Source organism: Sabethes cyaneus, chromosome 3 (genome assembly GCF_943734655.1).
Source record: "Sabethes cyaneus chromosome 3, idSabCyanKW18_F2, whole genome shotgun sequence".
NCBI classification, from domain to species: Eukaryota; Metazoa; Arthropoda; class Insecta; order Diptera; family Culicidae; genus Sabethes; species Sabethes cyaneus.
The window spans coordinates 201,945,746-201,969,774 of NC_071355.1; the positions used below are offsets into that span (position 1 = coordinate 201,945,746).

Consider the following 24,029-nt stretch of genomic DNA (forward strand, 5'->3'; position numbering starts at 1 on the left):
TTTTTGTGTTGAATTGCAAATCAATCCAAATGACGATAACTGATGATAATTGCATCCATCAATCCATCCATCCATAATCAAAAAATATGGTTTTGAATGAATTCAAATAGGTGTCTCAGTATGCGATACTCGTTGTCTTACTCTTCCCCACACATTGAGAAACAATGAGATAAAATTACACCTTCACATTTGTGGTTATAATTTCCCAAGTAACAATTCCAAGTTTTATTACGTTCGTATAGTGGTTTTCATGACCAAATCCATAAAACCGCTAATAAAACTATGAGCTCCAATAGAACTTTATGATGACCGCTATAAAACTGCTTTCTGACCAAGTGGCCCACTCCTCAGAATGTTTACATAACCGCTATAAGAATCAGATCATAAACTCAAGTAGTCGTATCACGCTCTGCTGAAAGCAGCGATAAAACCGGTTAAGCTTTCGCTGCTTGACAGCCATCGCCATAATATAAAAAAGGTTTTCGCTTTTCTGGCAAAAGCTAAATAAGTTGTCAACTTGAAAATATATCCGTGATCAGAAAAATTTAAATTTTACTGACAGATCATTCTGAACGATTTGGTTTAAAGCGACCAAAATAAAATATCCCATAGAATATTTATTAAATTTTAAGCAATTTCCTTGGTTTGCAGTATGTGCGCATTTGATTTCATCGTGCATATTGACATGATAGGTCGATATAATCAGCGCGCCACTGAAATTTAACTGAACGCTGCAATTTTCTAAAACTGGTTGTTTTGACAAATTGAAAATATTCAGTTAGTCAATCTCAATTTCTAGCAAAATCATTTTAGTTGCTTCCTCTGACAGGAAAACCGATTGATAATAACTTTCTTTCTGCAAAACACTTTGCTTTGAAGACCTGTTGTTTGAGCTAAAGCAAAATACTACAATATGGCAATATGGCTTCGCATAAAAAAATGATTTTGGTGTAGAACTTTGGTATTCTTCATAATAGCAGCAAAAAACTGTTTGGTTAGGGTGTTACCGTTTCAATAGCTCTATAAAACTAACAGATTTATTGCGGTTTGACAACTAACCGCGATAAGATAAATTTTGATTGGTGCGCCATTTTGTATTGCCACGTCACACTTATGGTAAGTTTATAAGAGACGTGGTGCAGTCAACAAGTTTTAACGTGGTAATATAAGCAACCACAATAAATTTGCTTTGTTAGCAGTTTTATTATGGTTTTCTAGCTAGCTGTAAGTGTGTTTGGACTCGTATTTTCTTAGTATTGCGCAATACCACAATAAACCCAGAGGTAATGATTAATACCGCAATAAAACCTTTATAAAATTCAAGTAAAACAAAGTGGCTTTAGAATTGTTACTTGGGTAATTTAACTTATGACCAAAACGACTGAAACTTTTTTTCAAACATCTAGAAGAATATATCTTTCTAAAGAATTGAGATTCGTATTCCACTAAGACGCTCAAAAAACTTCAGTCAATTGAAGAGTTTGTTGGTAGCTATCATCAAAAAAAAATAAAAATTTTGGAAAACAGTGCCTCACTGTAGACGCTTTTCTCCCGTATAAAATATACAAGATTTCTTTTTTTTTCCCAGTGGAATCCAAGAGAAATCTTCCGATTTTTGAATACCTCGCTTATACAAAAAATTTATAACTCTGTAACCAAAAATAGTAGGTCAATCCATCATCAATTCAGAAAAAATATTCTGTGGAAAGTTTTTCACGAAATTTTCCTTGGAAGCGGTAAACTCAAAAAAAGCTAGAAAAACTGTATTTTAAATCATAAAGAAATTTTTAAAATATTTTTTCTTGGCTGCCGGTTTACAACCTGCCAATCGTTTAAATACCTCTCTAGTACTGCTACTTACTTAGTAAACAAAATTGTACAAGCCTGCTTCGTCGTTTCCGAAGAAACACAAATTATAATAGCTCAGAAATTCAAATAAAACCGGTCATATGACCTCTGGGAAACATGAGATGGTCGCCAATCGCTATCTTGTCGAATGCTGATGTTTTTTGATATGCGACACGACATACTTTACTGATGCAGAAATGTCTCTTGATAGGAACCGGTTCCGGGGTCAAAGTGTCCCCCCGGCTTCGAATGGTGCGTACCATGGCTCGTAACTGCGGCAACGTAACTGATACAGCCACAGTCGATGATACGGTTCAAAAAATCAACAGATTTCAAACAAATTTTAACTATTTGACAACTTTATCTTAAAAAGTTATGTCACGGTCCCCTAAGTAACTCCGGAATAATTTCGGAGCCGTAAGACATATGGCCATTATCTATAGATATTATGAAAATAGAAAAGATTTTCGGGAATTCCCACAAATTTGGTGAAAAAATATTGAGCGATAAAAAAGTTACGACCATCTTAGTGAATTTTGCGGTGCTAAAAATGATGTAGACCTTAGCGGGGGTTAATGAAACCAATAGCCTTTTTGGGACTTAGGCTCCATAACTGCGGATACTCGAAGCCTGAAAATCAAATCGATGTTTTATAAAAAATGTTTATGCCATATTCTTTGTTTTTTTTGCCATTAAAATTTTTTGCATTTATTGATTCTGATTAAGTGAGAGTGCTTTTCTTACGTTTTTTTCACTGTGAATAATCGAATCCTATAGATAATTGTCAGTATTTTTAAATTTTTTAGACTGATCAATTTACTCGAAACATTTCCGGAGCACACAGTATGCTCATGGCACAGTATTTTTTATGAAAGCAAAAATAAAATATGGTTCGAAAATACAGCACACCCTAATGTGTCGCATTGCATCGCGGCCTGCATGAGGTTGCAGGAATTTGGGAGATAATCGGAAAAATGCAATCCCGCTATGCGCAGGTTATAAATAAAATACCCATTTTTAGCTGGCCCGTGAGAACGGCGGAAAGTTGCGTTCTATTTCCGAGTTCGAGACGTCGCCGTATATCCCTAGAAGCAGGAGACTATAAAATTGTTCTTTTTTTCTTCCAATACTTAAAGATACACTATGAAAAGATGTGGTTGCTGAACCTGTTCCAGCAGTAGAATTCAAGCAAACATTTATTCAACAATTGTTTAGTGAAAATTTAGTCATAGCTTTGTAGTTTCCGGCCAGTCGGAGAATTCTTCACTTTCTATATGTGTCGAACTTTTCTGTGAAAGCAATGACTAGAAAATATACACAAAATAAATACGTAAATGACAGCCCGGTCAGCGATAGGAAGACTACAATCTTCACTTACGGCGTTCATTCTATCCGCTTCGAACGAATCGTAAATACAATGCTATGAATGTTACTTTCCTATGTTTTCACTTACTAGCTGATTACTGTCATGCTCGTGTGGATTTGCTTCAAACTCCTATTAGGCTTTCACGTCATTCGTGTCGATTTTATCTTCCAATGTGAATTCAAAGCAAAGATGGGAAAGTGCAAAGTGCTTCAAGAAGCGCACGAACAGCTGTTTACGTTCATACTGATGTCACTAAAAAGGTCGTAGATTCACACCGTGACCTAAAGAACTAGTTGAATACTCTCCTTTACGTATGTATTTTACTACTTTCCAAACATTGAAGCTGGCAACCAGAAATAGTTTTTAAGGTGAAAAAAAATCGAAACAGTATTTGGACAACCTTTCACGCTGCAACTTAACCGAATACAGCGGCACACGGTTAATCTTAATCAAGTTTCATTTTACTAGTACCTACTCGTGTACTTACATATTTGTAATTTAGGGAAGAATGAGGCAAACATAGTTAGTAACTGTAAAAATATATAATTTTTGCGTTTTTTTGTATTTAACACAAACAATATTCCATTTTATCTCGATTGCTTTGTTCGGTGCAAAGATCATTTGCAATGATAGAAAATGAAGCTAATGTTTATTTTTCTACCCCAAAAATCACTACCATGCGCCTCCAATATTCGTTTCAAGTGCGTTTGTAGTGATCAGAAGAGGAGCGCCAGATCGGTTTGGACATCATCCACCGCCTCGCCACACCAGACCAGACAGTTGTACTACTATCATCGGTCAGTCGGCCCGCGCGGTTGACAGTATGTGTAGAAGCGGCTTTTGTCGGTCGAACTGAGCTCCTAGAGGGAAACATTTAGTTAGTAGTAGCCAGCGAGCAGCGCATTCGAGTCAGTCTTGAACGATTTTTCGCACCGAGCTTCGACTATGTGCGTTTTACTCTGTGAATATTCTAGCATCGTCGCCTGGTGGGTCGGTGGATTGCCAAAATACTAGCCCAGTGCGCGCAATAAAGTCGGCTCACGGTCCGATTCAGTGCATTTTCTTTTATTTTTCCTGCTGCTCTCTCGATCCTATCAATCTTACTTCATTAGTCATAACAAGTAGTGTGTGGATCGTGTGTAGTAGAACATTCATTCAGTAATTGCGTATTCACGGTGTTTAGCTTGGTGGTTTACGTACGTGTTCATATACAGGAAAGCATAATTCATTCACTCTCTGAAAGAATAACAATCTAGATCAACTGAATCGTAAGTCTCTCTAGCCCCTAAGTAGATGCTAGTTAAGTAATTGATTTTTCCGTACTTTGCTCGCATTTTTATTCTCTCATTCTGTTCTCTAACAAAGCTGCGAGAGGAAGTATTCACTTATTCACATTCTGTCCGTTTTTTCTCGTGTTTTTTTTATTTTCATTGCACGCTCCGTTTCGACAACTTGTACCGGCAGGCGAAGATCCGATCATGTCCGACCAGCAGCAGTATAACTACATGACGAGTGACGAAAATAAGCAGTTCGATGACACCAACATCACCAACATGAGCATTGATCCGATGAAGGATGAAAAGTACTTGGAAAAGATCATCTCTAGTGCAGAGAAGTACACCTCGATGGCGCCTCGTGAAAGCACACCCAATCCACTGGACATAACTGTCACCGATAATGTCAGCATCACCCGAAAACCGATTCATGTCGGGTAAGTTATCGGATTTTTTTTCTGTCAAACCTAATATTGATCATGTCAAACTCACTCATTCATATTCATAAGCACCTGATATTTCCCGATAAACAAATAGTGTTTTCTGAAAAAAAAAAAAAAATAACTAAAACAATATCCCCGAACCATGGTTCGGTGCGAGCTCAACTGTAGTACCATTCTGTGCTCTCTTTTCTTTTTCTCCTGTATACCGCTCGCACATATCCCACAGCAGGACACTATTGATCCGGTAACCTGATCCATAATTCATATTTTTCTGCTTTCGGTGTCCCTTGGTTTTGTCATCTGTTTCATTTCCTCTCTGCTCTCTCTTCTTCTAGTAGCACGCTATTTACTGACTGACTAATTGATTGGCACCTTTGCCAATTACTACTATATCCTAGCTAGCTACCTATTTGCTAATGCAACTGTTTACACAGAGAGTGAAACCAATGATTCTGGATGCTTTGCGCTTGTTTGCCAAATTATTAACAAGCGAGCACGTTTGCGATGCCTGCAGTGTACGGATGCTTCCCTAAAATAGCAAGTAATAATTTATTGTCGATCTTGAAAATTGCCCTCGCTGTTTGTGACAAACATTGGCTATTCATTGGATCGATCAGTGTTTTTTCATGATTGGATGAAAATATTCGAAATTAATCCAATAGATTATTACATTGGTTTGCTGTTTTTATGATTTGTTTAAGTAATTATTCAACTGATCATTACAATCGGTTTAAAACTTAAATTAAGCAATTGAATCTATTAAAAGCGAATAGAAGTTACTGAGTTACTAAGCTTCCGCTGTACATTTGATTTCAATGGAGGCGCAGCATTTATAGTATGTTCATGAGTAATCGTCGCAATCCTTGTGATTTCAGTTCTGCTATTTTCAGTTTCAGTTGCACCATTGATTAATTTAGGAATTTATTATCTTTAATACTATAAAGAAATTCCGTCAAATGGGAGAACAATTCTAAGTCATTCTGCCGGAATCTATGACAATAATGACGTTGGAATACCTATATAAAACAACCTATATAAACCTATATATAAAACAATTAAACTACAACCATCACTTTAAAAACAAAGAAAGACGTTGCAGCAAAAGTACACCAACAAAACTAGCCCAACTTCATGACTGATTGTTGTAGCATTTACTAGCGTGGCCAGACATAAACAAAAGGTGGGCACCCGACCTTTCAGAAAAATGTTTTGGCCTGGCGAATCTATTATTAAATATCACAAAAATACCGGCCGCATAAGTTGAAAACTCCGGACTTTCGGGTGCAATTGGATTCAAAATTAAAATTAAAATTGAACTAGAAATTAGAGATTGGACAGATTTTGAATTTGGACTATTTGAGACTGGAAACTGTACTTCAAATCGAACTGGAAACTAGGCTTAAAATTAAATTTGAAATTAGGCTTTAATTTGAAGTAATTTGTAATGAAAGTTTACTTGGAATCAGACGTGAAATCGGAAATAAAATAGAATTTGCGACTTTATTCGAAATTGGGCGTAGATTGGATTTAAATTTGACTTCAAATTAGACTTGAAATTATACACTCAAGTCGCTTTTTACGCCCCGCGTAATAAAAACCGCGTATATTCCGAAATTCGCGTAAAAAACCGCGTAAATTCCGAAATACGTGTAAAAAAACCGCGTAAATTCCAAAATTCGGGTAAAAAAAACCAAAATTTCGTGTAAAAAAAAACTTTGTGGATTTCAACGCTACACGAAAAAATAGACGTTTTGAACAAACCCGCGTAATTTCCGAAAATCGCGTAAAAAAACGCGTAAAAAGCGACTTCAGTGTATTCCAAATTAGATTTAAATTGGAATTCAAATTGTACTATAAATTGGAAATGGACACGAGATTTGATATGTTTTCCTTAAAATTAAGATTTACATTGTTCATTTTACTCTCACACACTTAACCTCTTTTCTGTTCCGTTTTTCGTCTTTTTCTAACTTTTTATCTCCTTTCATTCTCGTTTTTCCACTTTGTCTGTTCCGTTTACTTTGTTTTTTGTCACATTTATTCTGTTATCAGCTCCCTTTCTTTTCTTTGCCCTACAATTTCCTTTTTTTCTTTCGTTTTTCGTCTTTTTCTCTCTCGTTTTATTTTTTTTTTGAGTTTTTTCTGTTTTTTCTTCTTCTTTCTCTGCCTCATTTTCCCGTTTTGTCCCATCCATTTTCCTTTTATATCCCGTTTTTTTCTCGTTTTCTCTACGCGTTTTCTTTTCTCTCTCATTATTCTTTTCCCTTTTAATTTTACTTGTTTTCTGTTCCAATTTTCCCTTTCTTGTCTCGTTTTCCCTCTTTTGCTCGTCTGTTTTCCTCCTTTTCTGTCACATTTTTTTCTGTCCCGTCTTTCCTCTATTTGTCTCGTTTTCCTTCCTTTTTGCTCTTATTTTTCCTTTTTTCTGCCCGCTGCTCCCTCTTTCTTTGTTTCGTTTTCTATCTTTTCCTGTCCCGTTTTTCGCCATGATTGAAAGTCTGATTTTCCTCTTGTCTTTCTCTGTCTTGTTTCGTTTTTCCTCTTTATATCTCCGTTTTTCCTCTTTTCATTTACTGTCCTCTTTCGTCATCTTTTTTTTTGGTCCCGGTTTTTGCCTGTTTTCCTTATTAACTCCTATATTTTTTTTCGTTTTCGTCAGTTCCGTTCTCACTCTTATATCTGAATAAATAAATAAATAAATGTCCTGTTTTTCCTTGTTTTCTGTAACGATCTGTTTTTCTTTGTTGTTTTATCCCTTTTAATTTCCGCTTCGATTTTTTCTCTCCATTTTCTTCTTTTTTTGTTCTTGTTTCTCTATTATCTTTCTCCAGTATTTTCTCCTTGCCTTTTTCTCTTTTTTATTCCGTTGTTTGTTTCTCCTTACTGTCTGTTTGTCTTCATTTTTTCTCATTTTCTTCTTTTCTTTATCGTTTTTCCTTCTTTTTATTTTTTCTTCTTTCTCCGTTTTCCCCCTGCCATTCACCTTTTTTTCTCACGAAGCAGCTGAAGATAGACTACCTTTAGATCAATCGGTAATTTATCTTGAAAAGATTTAAAATTGAACATAAAATAGGATTTGAAATTTACTTGAAGTTGGACATAAAATCAAAGTTAAAATTTGACTTAAAATTAGACTTGACATTGGAAACGAAATTAGACTTAAAACTGAACTTAAAGTAGGAGTCGAAATTGGTCTTGATATTGGATGTGAATTGGGTTTAAAATTGCACTTGAAATTGTATTAGGAATTGGACTTCAAACTAGATTTAAAATTGGGCTTGAAATCAGTGTTGGAATTGGACATGAAATTAGAATTGAATTTAGACTTGAAATTAGTCTTCAAACTGGACTTAAAATTGGATTTTAAACTGGAACTTTTTACGCAATTAATTTACTGATCACAAAAATAGTGGCACATTAAATTAAAAACTGCTAATTTCTGGGTTACTGAAGTTTTTTTTAATTTTCTATCAAAATCTTAAGGGAAGGTGAGGCACGTGCCCCAATATGCCCCAGCATGTGTACGCCAGTGCCTATAACTAAACTTTATTCAAAGGCATAAGTGCTGCTCAAAAAGGTACAACTTCATGCTTCGATGATTACTCATGTTGTTTATCATCTGCAAATACACCACACCTGAGAATCGAAAATTTTTGATAACACTTTTTGTTGTCATAAATGGGCATAGGTAAAATTGGAAAGCTTTGGCCTGCAGAGTAGCGACGGTGTACGATGCTGGTTTCTACGAATCAGCTGTTAGATAGTCCATTAGGATCAGCTGGGAAAACTGTAGAGAGAGTAGAACAGGATAAATTTGTAATTTGATGGTCTCGGTTAGAAGAACATGTCCATCAATATCAATATCAATACTTGTTGGGTACAAAAAATTTAGGTTATTTAAGTTTAGGTAACTTTATTCCAAAGAACTCAAGTAACTATTCCGCCCCCTTCACGAAACACTCATGAAGCCCTTACGCATATCTTATCTCTACGCGTACTAAACAAGTAATGGGTAACTAAAACTTGTTCGACTAAGTTAATATTTCCTACCCACAATCTAAAAGTGACTCACAATGCCGAGCACTTCACACCTTAAAAATTAAATAAACCAACACAAATGTAGTTTCCTTCTTCGCAAAGGCCGGTCGCATTTTCGGCAGAGCGTTTGCACAACTAACAATTTTAATAAAAGTTTGAATTTTTTGAATTTTGAATGATTTAAATTAATTTCTTTTCACGTTTTTTTTTCTCTCTTTTTATGAACCCTTCCGAAACGCTTTATCTTATCTTGAAAATGCTGTGTTTGGAAAAAAATTGAATTTATGCTTGCCCGTTGGAATTCGTTTTGCAATACTAAAAAAATATTACTCAACTCAATTCATTAAAAATAATAACATCATTGAAATGGTTTTCTGTTTAAATTTTCTTCTTCTAAACAAATAACATGTTTGAACCTTCGATCCAACGTAACCAAACCGTCAAAATTAATTTGGCGTTAAACGACGTTAAATATTCCTCTTCTATAAACAATGGTTCCGGTGAACAACAATCATTGACAATTGGCAAAACAACTTGAAAACCCTGATTACACCACTACCAACACTACGATCATCATCATCATCAACATCATCACCACCACCACTACTTCTGCTGGTCACAAAAAATAATAATAAATAAACCATCGTGCAGCAATAATCCGCCATCATTGTCGCTTACTGCTGCTGTTACTGCCGGTTTGAGTGAATATGTCGAACGGAAAAACTTTATGCCATTGTGTAGGGAAAGGTATATTGTTGTCATTGTTTTCGATCCGCCAAAAAGCTAACATGCCTTGCCTTACGTCGTGTATGTGTGTGCGTGTGTAAATCGAATCGTATTCGATCGACTAACCATCTAGCTTCCGAAACCGTTTTCTATTGCTATTAGGCCGTATGAATAAAACAGTTTACTTTGCTTTTCCCGTTCAAATCGCACAGGAGCATTTGCTCTAACTCTTTTATTCATACGGCCTGTTGAAATAAACTAACATCGAATGCAATGCAAGTGTGTTACTCCGGTGTGCGACTAACCGTTGATCGTTTTATTTTGACAGATAAAACTTTATGATATTTAAAAATTGCATGAATTTGTAGTTTTTTGTTTTAAGTTGATGTTTTAGTTTGAGTTTTGTTTAGTTTGTAAAAATCCTACAACACGATTAAAAAATGAGGACATTTCAAAGTTTTCAGAGATACTTTCGGAAGTCATCATTTTGTGATTTTTTTCATATTCTTTTTGTGTTTTCAAAAATTGTTTTCTTGAATATTGTTGTCGGTAAATGCGATTAGTAAGTATCAATTTCACAGAAAATTGATCTGTCTCCATTGCAACTCGAAAACACATCGACAATAACTTCGTTTCTCCAACTCAAAAATTATTTCGGTTAAACAGCTAAGATTTTTGCTGATTCAGTTAGGATCAGCAATAAATCAAAGTCTTGTAATTATTATTATAAAAGCAGTGTAAAACTGTGTATTTCTACACTCTGGTTGCTACACCCTGTCATGTAAACATTTACCACCATGTTATAATAAAGGTTTTCTAGTTTTTTAAGTTTTACAAGCAACCGTAAACTTGTTTTTTTCTAATTGGTCTAACGTCTTATGACAACGCCTGCGTAGCATAATTTCTCCATCTATTACGGTCCATGCCAGCTGGTCTCTTCAGTTCCGCGGGCACCCAGTGCTCGCTACATCTCACTCCACCTGGTCTTGCCACCTCGCTCGCTGTGCCCCTCTTCGCCTTGTTCCTACCGAATTCGATACAAAAATCATTTTCATTCTTTGATTTAGACGTCTCTATCTTCAAACTTCTCTGCTTCGCGTTTTAGTCTGATGTACTGATCGTGCAACACCTCAAATGTTCTGCTGACAGCATCCACTTCGTCAGCAAAGCAGATAAATTGACTGGATTGAAAATCGTAGCCGCATTTCGATCGCCGTTCGTCTTATAACATCGTTGTTGAATAGCAGGTAGAAACGATCATCTCATTGTTGAAATCCCCTGCGAGATTGGAATGGGTCCGACAATCCACCACGAGATTCTCACATCCATTGTAGCCATTATAAATCTAGTAAGCTTACCCGGAAAGCCGTTTTAGTCCAAAATTTTTCATAGCTATTGTCGGTTTACACTATCCTATGCGGCTTTGAAATCGATGAAAAGGTGATGCGTGGGGGCCCGGAATTCGCGGCACGCCTGGGTCTATGCTGATTGTTCCGATTAGAGTTATTATTACATACGGAGTTCATTACTTTGGTTACTTACCAAATACTTACTTTAGTGGTTCAGGGTTGCAAAGCCCGCAACCCCACAGTATCGCCGGAAGGTCGTAACTCGTAACTCAAAGGAGCCCTCCTTCCCTGTCAGCGTATGATCTTGGTTTCCACCGGGGTTGGTTACCCGATCTCGACCGAGGTTGCTCGTATCCCGGCTGGTACCACTAGAAGGTAGGGATAGGAGTTGCTGGGTAAGAGGTAATGGACCATTGTGTCTTGTGTGGTCTATTTTATACCCAGCGCGCAAGGCACCGATGGGACGCATTACCCAGCCGTTTACCAGCCAAACTTTGTTATTGCTGCGCTTGGGTATCGTTCGCTAAAGCATCTACTCCGGGCCCTATTATGTAAGTCGTGTCAAGCACCACTTTGCCCGGTGGGTCTACTGGCACTTTCCTTGGTTCCAGTTGGATCGCCTGTTGGAATTCATCTACAATCCCGTCAATCCCCGCGCACTAAGGAAGGACGTCATTGATCAAGTTGACATCGAACTAGTTGACATTCTACTAGGATTTGAACTCATTGCTTGTTAAAGCAGGTTCAGTAAATTTACAGCTACAGAACCCCTCAGTACTGCTCATTACTCATTTCTGACTACTCACGTCTCGGTTTTCTTCACTTCAAAACAATTACGAGGAACCGAAGTGACTCGATGTCTTACAAAATAAAGTGCTGTGAACACTTTATGAATGACTCAAAGTGAGTCGACCACAGAGCACGAATTTGTATTCAAGTTTCCCTAGTCTTCGCATCGAGTCACCCCTAATAAGAGTGATCCTTTGCATTATTATCTCTGGATCATTTTCACCTTCGGCCTCGTGTCTGTTCGACATCACGTCCATATGTATTGCAGATTGCATCAAAAACGCGAAATACAAAGAACTTGGAGACAAAATGCAGGTAAAATTCTAGCAGCGAGCTGTCATTGATTCATGTCAAATTTTTGCGAGCCGTCAAATTGGTGATTACTCAACAGTAGATGCAGAAGAAAAGTGAGATAATAGATACGTTTTGGGAACGTTTGATGGCTATTTCGAAATATACAACTACAAATAATTTAACATATAGTGCAAAGTGACCTAAATTGAACAGCAGAAAAATTCACGTTACGAAAATTCGGTGCCACTAAGTTTATTTACCAAAAGCTGTCAGAGCTGCTGCGCTCGTATCCAGTGATGCTAGTTTCGAAAAACTTTGGAATAAAAAATTGCATTAATGTAACAAACATGCTTGCAGCATAACATGTGATGTTTTTGGATTCTATCACACAATTTTTGTTAAAAATATTCTGAAAATAGAAAATAGCATGGAAACAATTTGATTGATATTGTTTGAAGAAGAAAAACGACTGATAATATTCTCTATTACGAAGCACTGCAATGGCTCTATTTAGATCACAACACTGATTGCAGATATTTGGCTGTTTCCTTGCAGTTGCTGTGCATTTAGTCGTTTCACTGCAACCTGCAATACATTAAGATCATTAAGACCAAAAAAGTTTCTCCCAAACTATTTCTTCCTCCTGACGTCGTCGTTGTCGACTTCTCGATATCGTGTTTGGGTTTAACTTGTTCTGTGCGGCATTTCCATTTGCTCAAGTTATACCTCGTAAAAATACTTCGATAATCTTTTCAAGCTGCTTTTTCCACTCCAGCACTTGATAGTATTCCCTGCGTGCTGAAGTGACCTCCTCAATGCGATGGTCGAGCGTAGTGTGCTCCCGCCGTCCTCTAGAGGTGAATCACCGGGATATGACTGAATGTACGACTCCAAGCTGTCTACTGGTTTATTGTTTATTGATGATGACCATTTGGATTTCCACAATGCAATTGGAAGTACCTAAAATATTTTATCTACTTCTTGTTGAAACATTGTCTTTCAGAACATAAGTGATTCTACAGATACTGGTGAATCTAGCAGTGCCACAGGAAATATGGCAGTGAGAGGGTTAGCACGCTGTTAGCTTGATTTGGGTAGGTCCGTCTACGACCAGGCTTGAATCGTCCATCGGCCGTTCAGGAGAGTCAAGCCAAAGACTTGCATATGTCTGTCCGACGTCAGACGAATAATTTTTACTGCGAAGTATCACATTACCTTAACCAGATTAGGTTTTATTGTTTGGGACAATTCGTTTTTTAAATTAAGCCGCTCACTCCGGATCTGACGCTGTCGCGAGCCGCTCCTAACATGAAGTGTGACAGCCATAAAGCTGTTGGTAAGCCTGGGGGTAAAGTTGGGTTCGAATTCGGTATTATTTAATTGGTTCCCGTTATAGCTTGGTTCGATCCACGTATCCCCCAGTTTGAGTGAAGAGGAATGTTATACAAACTTAATGAGCGTTGCTTTAATGGTCCTACCTTACCTACATTACCTAATTTCCCGCTCTTCTCCCTTGGAGATACTATCATTTTTCCATGCGTGAACTCATTACTGCGACCAGTATCGTTGATCTATTGTGATATTGCCCGGGTGATTGCTGTAACCTACACTGCATTTCTTTTTGGTACATTTGCTATTCAGTGAGCGATATGCTCATTAAGTTTTATGCGGCTTTGTGTGTTATGGGGCTTATCCTTCCTTCAAAGCTTGATCTACTATACCCACTCGTTCTTCTATTAAGATTCGAACCCACGACCACTCGCTTGTCAAAGCAGACTTAGTAACCTTGCGGCTATGGAGACCTCCTGATTACTTCAAACGATATTCTCTTCTACGGATTCTCATTAATGAATCCTTAGTTTCATGAGTAGAAATGTAGAATTTTTCTAAAGTATCGCTACATGGCGATTTATATATGAGGAATCTCAGCGTATCTGTACGATGTACGGGGTGCCCAGGGTGAAACACATTGGAGCAAGCGGCACATTTTCTGTATAAAATTTGATGTCAAACGACGTGAATTGCGGAGTGATCTCACAGGATCACGCGATCTAAATTTTAATCGATAAAATGGTGTTTTTCTGCTGTTCTTCACTAAGGCAGGTTATGGTTAGTGACCTACCTTTGAGGAAATAGTGACCTGGAATAATTTTCAAGGCCATCTTAATCAGATTCCAAGGCCGTTGTTTCATTGTATATCTCGTGCTGCTATTCATACACTGCTGTTAGCAGAAGCTACCTTGTGTATAAAGAGTGAATAAAGCACTTCTCAGTGAGTGCTTCAGTTAAGTATTTTTTTTCGTTTCCCTTTCCTGCTTATTCAGCATAAAGCAACAGCTCATATTTAAAGCTGTTAGGCAGGTTGTGCTTTTCTAGTCCAAAATAAAAATTTTCTTTTCTGCTGTACTTTCTGATACCGAACCACTACTTCCATTGTTTAAACTATTGCAGTGAAAGTGAAAAATAAACAAAAATTTTTGAATCAGGGATGTGGTTGCCAGTAATCCTAGCCAAAGACCAGTTGGACTTTTGAATTGACCGACTAAACCATTTATATGTCCAGCCGGGAAAGATTATGGATTGCAAACAATTGCACAAAGTATCGCTTGATAAGGATATCAAAGTGTATACTCCATCAGGTTCATTTGGGTAACTTTTGCCAAATTTGATCTACCTGGCTATGTATGCATAGCCTACCTTCGTCTACCTTTATGCCTTTTTGTTCCACAGGTTTTAAACACTACCTTAATTGCAAACAATTATATTATACCCAATATAGTTTTCAGTAAGGCACGGTGCAGAAGTTGCGGGGACAAAAATCGTGCGAAGTTCCTAGCAAACTGCGCGGTGAGAGAATCGGTCCAAACGCACCTTCGTAGATATGCTAAAAAAGACCGCATACACGGGCTCAATATCTCCGAAGTCCAATGGGACTTTATCATCTAACGAGTCAGAAACTGACGATCCACACGATAAACCTTTTTGCCATTGCTGTACAGCCTAGAAAGAAAGAGGAAAAATCTTTCTTCTCCTAGGATTTCCAAGAAAGGGTTCCTGCAATTGTCGGCTATAGAGCGCATGACGTCGAGATGCGAAGAATGCATACCGAGATGTTTCAAAGCGATAGAGTAATACTCACTACACATGATTTGAGGCATATGATAAATAAAGGACGCATGTTTTTTTTCCAAAAACTTAGGGACACAATTCATTTTATGCTACATTACTGTTTGAGCTGAAACGAACCAACTCCTCTCTGATTTTGTAGCTAGCTTTTTGTTTCGTGTGGTTACGGTTTTTTCCTTGGAAAACTTACCTCCTTAATGTACTTTTTTAATTTTAATTATCCCACCTATTTCTAAACCCATCGTACCTTACTAGTGTAGTCATCGTATCACTCCGGTAGTGCTCATTCGCAGTTCGTATCATAACACTCGTGAAAATCTTGTAGCAATCTTAACCAACCGACTAATATTCTATTAACCGTTCGTATTAACCGCACAATTGCAGATTTCTAGTATCGTTCCTGGTCGACGCACGGGGTGGCGCGATGCGCGGATGTCGACACAGCGGTGTACGTGTCATTGTTCCACCGCGATCAGCGGCCCAGCCAACACGTATCACCTGTCGCTACGTGAAACCGCAACGAATAGCTAACGCACCGCCGCTGATGGAAGGCGAGGCCCTGGTCAGCCGTATTCTGGAGTTGGCTCCGGTTGGGGCAAAGTTTTTGGGGTAAGTTTCCATAATTTGTTTTCCTAATTAGTCGAAAGTGTTTCAAACCGGTACCGGGTTTGTTTGCAGACCGGTCATTATTGAGGTTCCACACTTTGCTTCGCTGCGCGAAAAAGAACGCGAGATTATCATACTTCGTTCGGACAACGGCGAAACCTGGAGGGAGCACACACTGTACGACAGTGAGGAAGCAATTCATGATGTGTTGAACGACACGTTCAAAGGTGACACACTCAATTTCCTGGAGGATCTGCACACAAATCGCATCACTAGGATTCTGACAAACGATTTTCCACACTATTTCGCTGTGGTGTCGCGAATCCGACAGGAAGTTCACGCTATTGGACCGGAAGGTGGTACCGTTTCTGCCACCGCTGTTCCCCTGGTTCAGGCAATTTTCCCTCAAAATGCCCTTACAAAGAAGATTCGCGTAGGTCTGCAGGCACAACCGATCGATATGAACATGACAGCAAATTTGCTTGGCAGAAGTGTAGCGGTGTCGCCTGTGGTCACCGTTGAACCAAGGCGTCGCAAGTTCCATAAGGCTATAACTCTAAGTATGCCGGCTCCGAAAGCCTACAATTCGGGAATGATCAATCAGTATTCCGGTAATGCTCCCACGCTGCGTCTGCTTTGCTCCATCACCGGCGGTCAGAACAAAGCCATATGGGAGGATGTTACCGGTTCAACGCCATTGACCTTTGTGAATGATTGCGTTTCGTTCACAACGACAGTGTCGGCTCGCTTTTGGCTCATGGATTGTCGCAATATCAATGAGGCCACTAAGATGGCAACAGAACTGTACTCACACACATCACACGTCCCTTTCATGGTGAAGTTCGTTGTATTTGCTAAGCGAGTTGATCAGAATGAGGCACGGTTGAGTGTTTTCTGTATGACCGACGACAAAGAAGATAAGACTTTGGAGCAGCAGGAGCACTTCACCGAGATTGCTAAATCTCGTGATGTCGAAGTGTGCGAAGGTCGGCAGGTCTATTTAGAATTTGGTGGTAATATTGTTCCGATGTTGAAGAGCGGAGAGCAACTGTCTATCCAATTTAATGCGTTCAAAGAAAATCGTCTCACATTTACGGTAAAAATCAAAAACAATCTGGATGATTTGCTGGGTCGAATTTCGTTTATGAACGAACCGAAAGTGGCCAAGGGAGAGCCAACGCCTACACCACTGTGTACGCTTAATTTCACACTACCACCGGAAAAATACGGTCTTGGTGGGGATGAGATGGAAACGGCCTCCGAGTTTGATCTGAGTTCAACCGAAGTGCTAAACTACGATCAGCAATCCGTTGTAAATGCAGCGAATCGAAGCAAAACATTGAACTTTACCTTCCAAAACGGTGATGTGGGTAGTGAAATACACAAAGCTGATATTAAAATCACCGACATATGCAACCTACTGGGCTCCGACTGGCCACTGCTGGCTGAAGAATTACAGATTTCACCGACCGATATTGATCTAATTAAGGCGGAATATCCTAACGACGAAGCCCAGCAATCGATCGTTATGCTACGACTGTGGCTCCGCCAGGCTGGTAAGGAAGCCACTGGAAATGTGCTGGAGCAAGCTCTTATCAAGATCAACCGATCCGATATTGTCAGTAAGTCGATAACAAATCTGGAGCTGGTCACCGACGAACGTGAACGGAAGCTTGCCAAGCAGCAGCTTGGTTCGGCGAACGGAATCGATGAGGTGGATCCGGTGAAAATCAATGGGATAGAGTGCAATTTGGAAGGTAGGAATTCTTATACTTTCTTTGGGGGTTTATTTCAAATCCAATTTCTTTGATTTTGATTCAGATTCAACACATGAACCGACAGACGAAAAGCAGGAACACGAGATGGATGAAAAGAGTAAAGAACCTTCGTCGTCCTCATCACCGGACAACACCGAAGCAATTCAGCAGATTCGACGGGAAAGTGGCGCCATGTTTGGCATCGCTTCCGTTAAAAAGCAAGACGTCGGGACTCCTCCACCCAGTCCAGCCGAATACAACAATCAACCGGGCTCCGAACCCGCGGACAGAGAGGGTAAGCAGAACTACTGTGTTTGATGTGTTCATTTAGATAGAGATTTTTTTTTCTTCTATTCGTCGATCTGTCTTTCTTTCTATCTGTCTGTCTATTCTTCTATTTCCTTCATCGAATCCTTCCAAGTCTTTTTTAGTTTAGTTTTCACGTAACTCGCTACCAAGAAACGTTCGAGTTATTCTTCCTATCCGTTCATTTTGTCTTCCATTTAGTTTTTGGCTAAATATTGTTTTATATTTTGTTTAGTTTCGCAACATTCCTCTATACGTTGTCTCATTTTTGTTTTTTGAAAATAAACTTTCGTGTGTGATACGCGTGTTTGTGATTTGTGACTGACTTGCGAGTGTTTGTGTATAGTTTTTTCAAGTGTGTGGGTGTGAGGATGGTGTGCTGTTCGGATATAGCAAAATTCATAGCGTTTTTCTGAGTTTTGTATAGATTAGTTTACTTTACGCACTGTTTGTTTTCTGGTTTGTACGATTTGTTTGGGTTTTCCAACTCGTTAATCGACTAAAAATTACAATTTTTTATAAAAAGAAAACAACTCCTAATAAAATGTAACTTTCCATAGTCTGTATAGGTTTGTTATCTAGTCATGTGAATATGTATTAGATCAAAAATATATTGATTAGAAAACAGGAACAATAAACCCGCCCTTTCCAGGTTAGAAAACAATAGATTGTTTATACCTTGTGTAAATTTTGTTTACGCCTTTCGGTTCCTATAAGAATTAAATGTTATTTCTTCACTTTCGTTTGTAAATCGAACCGCGTTCAACTGCTGTTCTCCTAGAATAGAGAAAAAACAGGGTATAATATAATGGTTATCAATTCTACCCCATTGCGTGGCAAAGTATATAAATTTTTTCAAAATTCTCTGCACAAAATTGGTAGTCTCTTTTTCCATTCATTTTTTTTTGTGTTTTGTTTCATATTCTCTTCGATTTCTTTTTTTTTTTCGTTATATTTTTGTTACGTTTTTTTGTTCTTGTCTCCATGTGAATCATTCACAAAACATGTTTAGTTTATATGCGGCAGCATTGCGTTTCAAGGTGAATTACTTGTTGTTGAAAAATCCACAACTGCCGAGTTGCGGATTCAAATAATTTTCTAAGTAACTTTGTTAGCCACAGTCTACAAGAGTTCGAATCTGGATTTAAAGAAACTTTTATAGTCAGTAATCATGATAAAGCAAGGCATTCTTAAGAGAATCTTCCTTAAATACTTTTTGAGTGGTGTAACATGTTAATCATGTTTTACTTATTGCATCATGATGCACCGGCATGTAAATATCTATTCCTTCACACCAAGATATATCCGACATGTGAACTATCTGTATGTATTCTGTTTACCAGATTAACCACAATTCTAGTTAAGATTGTACCTACTTGAAACGCACTGCCTCCGTTCCTTATCATCTCCCCAATGCATCTTTTTACTAATCAATCGAACCTTCCGAAAACGAAAACAAAACCAACAATCTACCGACTGTGCGACCGACTGGCAACCCAAAATCACCGCTCATCAACAACTGCACCCATCACAACACGATTATGTTCCCCGGCACTTCCATCGGCATCGCGATTGCTAAAAACAAAACAAAAATCATCGGATAATATGCACCTTCTGCGCCTGATGGCACTCCTCTGCTGTGCATTCAATCTGTTTCCACGTCAATCCTCTGACCTCTGTTTGTGTGACACACGCCCCTTTCCCCGAACGTAGAGGTCGCAGCCGTGGTAGAAGACGTACAAGAAATCATCCAGGCAGCAATCGCGGAACATGACACCACCGGAGATGACGAAGATTCCGAAGAAATCAACGAACCGGTCATGGTACAGCATAGAATAACAATACAAAAACCTTCGTTCGACTCCGGTGATAACGAAGACGAGGATGAATCCGAAGATTTTGAGCAGCTTGACCTGGAAACTGATAAGAGCGGCAAAGTAAAAACAATCAAAAAACACTCGAAGGTCAATATTAAAATTAACAAACAACTGGCTCAGAGGCCGACTGTTGAGGACATCGAGTGGGAAGTCACTCCGTCCGCAGTGGCGCCAACCAGTGATGGCGAGGAAGTTCCTACGGAAGTGGTTACAAAAGAGATCTCATCGGTTAATTTGGAAGACGTTTCCAATGATCGAAGGTATAGTTTGGATAATATTGATCCACTACCGCCAGGTTCCCTGCGTGTTGATTCGGGACGTGTCTTTGAGAAATCTTTCTCGACGCCGGGCGACGATCAGCAGAAAGGAGAGCAGATTATAATGATTTCATCCGACAATAACATTTCCGAGGTTGCAGCAGACTATTCCGGTGACATAGATGAGTTTATTTTTGTTCAAACTTCGCCGGAAAATTTCGCACAAATCGAACGGGAACAGAATGCCACCGATGAGGACGATAACAGTAACCTGGTAATCATAACCGAAGAACACTATGATTATGAGATGGAAGACGACGATCGAAGATCGAGTGTGGTCGATCAATCACCACAGGATGACGAAGATGACGGTCCGCAAAAGTTCATTGTAGGCGGCAGTAGTTCCGAGAGCGATGAGGAACGTGTTAACGGTCATCGAAGTAGTAATCTGACCGCTAATCGGGGGATCGACGATGGTTCCAATTGCCCCACACCGTCCATCGCGGTGACACAACCAGGTGCGACTACTGCTGGTACGGCCAGTTACTCGACTCGAACCGGTGGCTCATCCAGTGGATCCGACGTGGCATTGCACGAAACTGGCGGCGAGCTAAGCGATGACGACGAAACAGGTAATTCATCCCTGATATCTCTCTCACGCACACACGATCTTGCTCTCTCTCTTTCTCTGTTTCTCTTTTAATTTTGACCTTCCATTATTATCAACCATCGTGGTGTTAGGTTCTGTACAGGAAATCCATTCCAAATCGGTTGTGGTATATTTCGTTGTCTAAATTTAGTCTCATAATAATCATGGAAACGTGGTGCAGGAAATTACAATATAAAATGCCACACAAAACCGTGTTTTGTTGATTTTATATTCTGTACAAAAAAAATTACGCTTGTTATGCTGTATCTTGTTTTCTTTCATTTGTTTAAATTTTGATTTTTATTTTATTTTTTAAGTTTTCAGCAGTTCTTTTTATTCACGTACAATTTATCTTCGGATGGGTAGTGAAGGAGAAATAATATAACTACTCACACTTAACAATGACATGCACAATATTGTAATAGAAGTAGCGAAAGGTTAACCGGTTTCTTATTCTAACAGAAAAAGGTTTCGTAAAATGATTTTAACAATTCGAACTCTGCCTTTGATTGATTGTTATCTCAGCTTTTTTTAGTACTGAATTGAACTACAAAAGAGCCGTACTAATCATTTTACGAAACCACTATCCCCGGATTTTTTTTATGTTGAACCCTCAAACATTACCCTATTAGGCGAATATAAAATAAAAATTTTGTCATATTGGCGATTACTATATCCTCATCAAGGCCAAGTCATCTCTGTCCAGCAAATACACGAACAAACTGCACAAGAGAGCACTGATTCACCAGCAACAGCAACAGCAACAGCAGCAGCAGCAGAAGCAGCTTCTAACGTCGCACAACCTCCGATTGTGGTGGAAGTGGACAGTGTCGAAAACTGTTCCTCGAAGCAACAGCTTCCGGAGGAAGCAGACTTTATTCAGTTCGATACTGCCGAGCTCTCACCATCATCATCTGCTCCTATAGAGGAGGAATCGCAGATTGTGATGACTGTCGCTACCATCGCATTCAGTACGACTACTGTTCCGGAATTAGAGAATAGGGAAAACGGTCACGATCCGTCCGCCGATCAAAACGGTTCTAATCACGTGGTGACGGCCACTCAGAGCACCTCATCCGCTGCAGAATGCAATGATGATAGTATGTAGCATTAATCGTATTGAAGCTTCCAACTCTGTCGATCCTCCTTCCTGTTCCTGGCTGTTTCTTGCTGTATTTGCGCATATTGCACCTTTATATCGAAGATTTTTTTGAACAAAACGGGTTATTACTTCTGCATAAATAAGAATCCCGACTAACATGGCACAGTAATCAAATGCACTAGTACTAATATGTCTTGCGTCTCCGATCTACCGGAAAGTTTCCTATCGCCAAAGTGAAACCATAACTCAGCGACCCACAGGAAAACGCTTCCCTTTCTTGTGTCTTTTTGTATAGGTATATCTTATATATTTTGCTTTTGTGTGGTTTAATTTTTGTGATGTTTTGTTTGCCGATTTTTAGCTACTTTTTCTAATTGATAATCATTTTCGACGAGACCATAATCACGGCTTATTACTATGTATACATATTAGTATATACCTGGTTGAATTTTTTAATTTTTTTGCTCTTTTATAGTTATATTGTTAAAACTTTTTTGCATGCTAGAATAAAGGAAAAGTGGAAATTTTTTCAACTACTCACTGAATTCATCTATTGTCTAAATACTTATACACGTTTTACAGTGCATGTACCCAAACAACCACAATTGTGCTGAGATCAATTGTTGCGGTTTGAGTTTAGAAAAACATTAACAGGCGAATAAATGCATGAAAGTTTTGGATTTACAAGTAATATTATTCACGAAACGTTCTTTTCATATAGCTAATCTTCTACAAGCATCAATTTCGATCTTTCAACCCCATCTCGTTGCGCATTATAGCATTTATTTCTTTGTATCGAAATGGATTACCCTTGCTAGTAATTTTTTCGGGTAAAACTAACATTTTTATGCGCTCGCTCGTTTTGCTCCCTGGTTGCATTATACATAGTTATACATAATAACAACAGCGGAAAAAAACACGGTAAAAAAGATTTCAACCCGAGATGTTGCCTAGTAGCAGTGACCATCGCGAGAACGACTAATAGTGGCATTGTTACTATTTGCAGAAAATTATCTAGTTCAAAACAACGACCTCGCTATGACAGTGGAACCCCCCAGTGAACCACCAGCAACGGCAGCATCCACCGATCCCGGTAGCTGCCGGACGGAAACAAACACGATCGTCAACGAGTCCGATGATGGGTAAGTGTGATTTACTTCTTACTTCTTCTTTTTGATGGGACTTATGATATTTATGATTTATGAGTATTCCGTCAATTTATAAAAAAAAACCGAGTTATAAGAGTTTAGTTAGGAAGGTTTTCCGTTTTATTCTACTAAAATTATACTACACAATGTTCACCTTGTTTCCAGTTTCCCGCTAGATATAGAACGCGACACCTCTTAAATACTTTCAATCGGTCAAAAACTCCAACCACCCGTCGATTAACTCCCAACGGCGTCCACGTTTCATGTTCGTGAAGGACCACCGCGAGAATCAGAGTGCGAATCTGCAAAGTACGAGACTTCAGCTGGCTGCGTAATCCGTAGAACGCTCCATTTCCAGCTATATTTCGTCATTTGGCTGCGCAGTTCACATCATTGTCGCATGTTGCGGTCATACCTAGATAAATTATTTATTTATTTACTATTTGATGGGGCTTTCAACCTGTGGTTGGTTCGCCCCAAAACCTAGATAAATGAATTATTCGATTTTTCGTTCTCTACCATCGTGTTCGTCTATGCCCAGGTAACCAATAAGCATTAAAATAAGCAGTAAATCAGCCGTTTATTAGCATCCCTGGCGTTTTATACTGCAGGTTGTTGTTTATCAGCTTTTTGACTGCATAACTGTTGTAAATTGGCATCCACAATTCTTTTTAAATTCTTCTTGTTGGTAACTAGCTGCAAATAAGCATTGTCAGCACTATAAGAGGGCTAGCAGTAAAGTAGTCGCATATTTTGCCAAAATAGCATTTAAGTAGCATTTAAGGCAACTTAAATGCTTATTGGCTTGCTTTTAAATTGCATTGGAAATGCTTATTGGTTACCTGGGTGGTCAATCTCGTGATAATCGTACTGTTTCTTTGCAGGGGCTGCTCCTCGTACTCTATCTTCATGTACAATTTGAAAGCACATCCCTTTGGTTTACTCTACGCATAATTTTAATCCCTACTCCAGCGTCATCCGAATCAGCTTGATAAATTATGCCAAAAAACTATATTCAAGCAGTACCAGCCACAACTTCGTTAAGCTGAATTGCATGCCGCCTTCAAATCCACA

General features: G+C 38.7%; 1 protein-coding gene across 2 annotated transcripts in view; it reads left to right on the forward strand.

Annotated features, from left to right (window-relative positions):
- The window catches only part of LOC128744128 (ankyrin-2), a 136,003-nt gene that overhangs the window by 106,930 nt on the left and 5,044 nt on the right, over positions 1 to 24,029 (forward strand). The window contains exons 7-12 of one of the 2 annotated variants that reach the window (XM_053840930.1): positions 4,679 to 4,925; positions 15,638 to 15,862; positions 15,932 to 17,616; positions 17,681 to 17,911; positions 19,636 to 20,688; positions 22,814 to 22,949. In XM_053840930.1, the coding sequence (XP_053696905.1) occupies positions 4,679 to 4,925; positions 15,638 to 15,862; positions 15,932 to 17,616; positions 17,681 to 17,911; positions 19,636 to 20,688; positions 22,814 to 22,949 (3,577 nt within the window). The remainder of the gene's footprint in view (positions 1 to 4,678; positions 4,926 to 15,637; positions 15,863 to 15,931; positions 17,617 to 17,680; positions 17,912 to 19,635; positions 20,689 to 22,813; positions 22,950 to 24,029) is intronic. The other variant, XM_053840931.1, reaches the window with a different exon arrangement.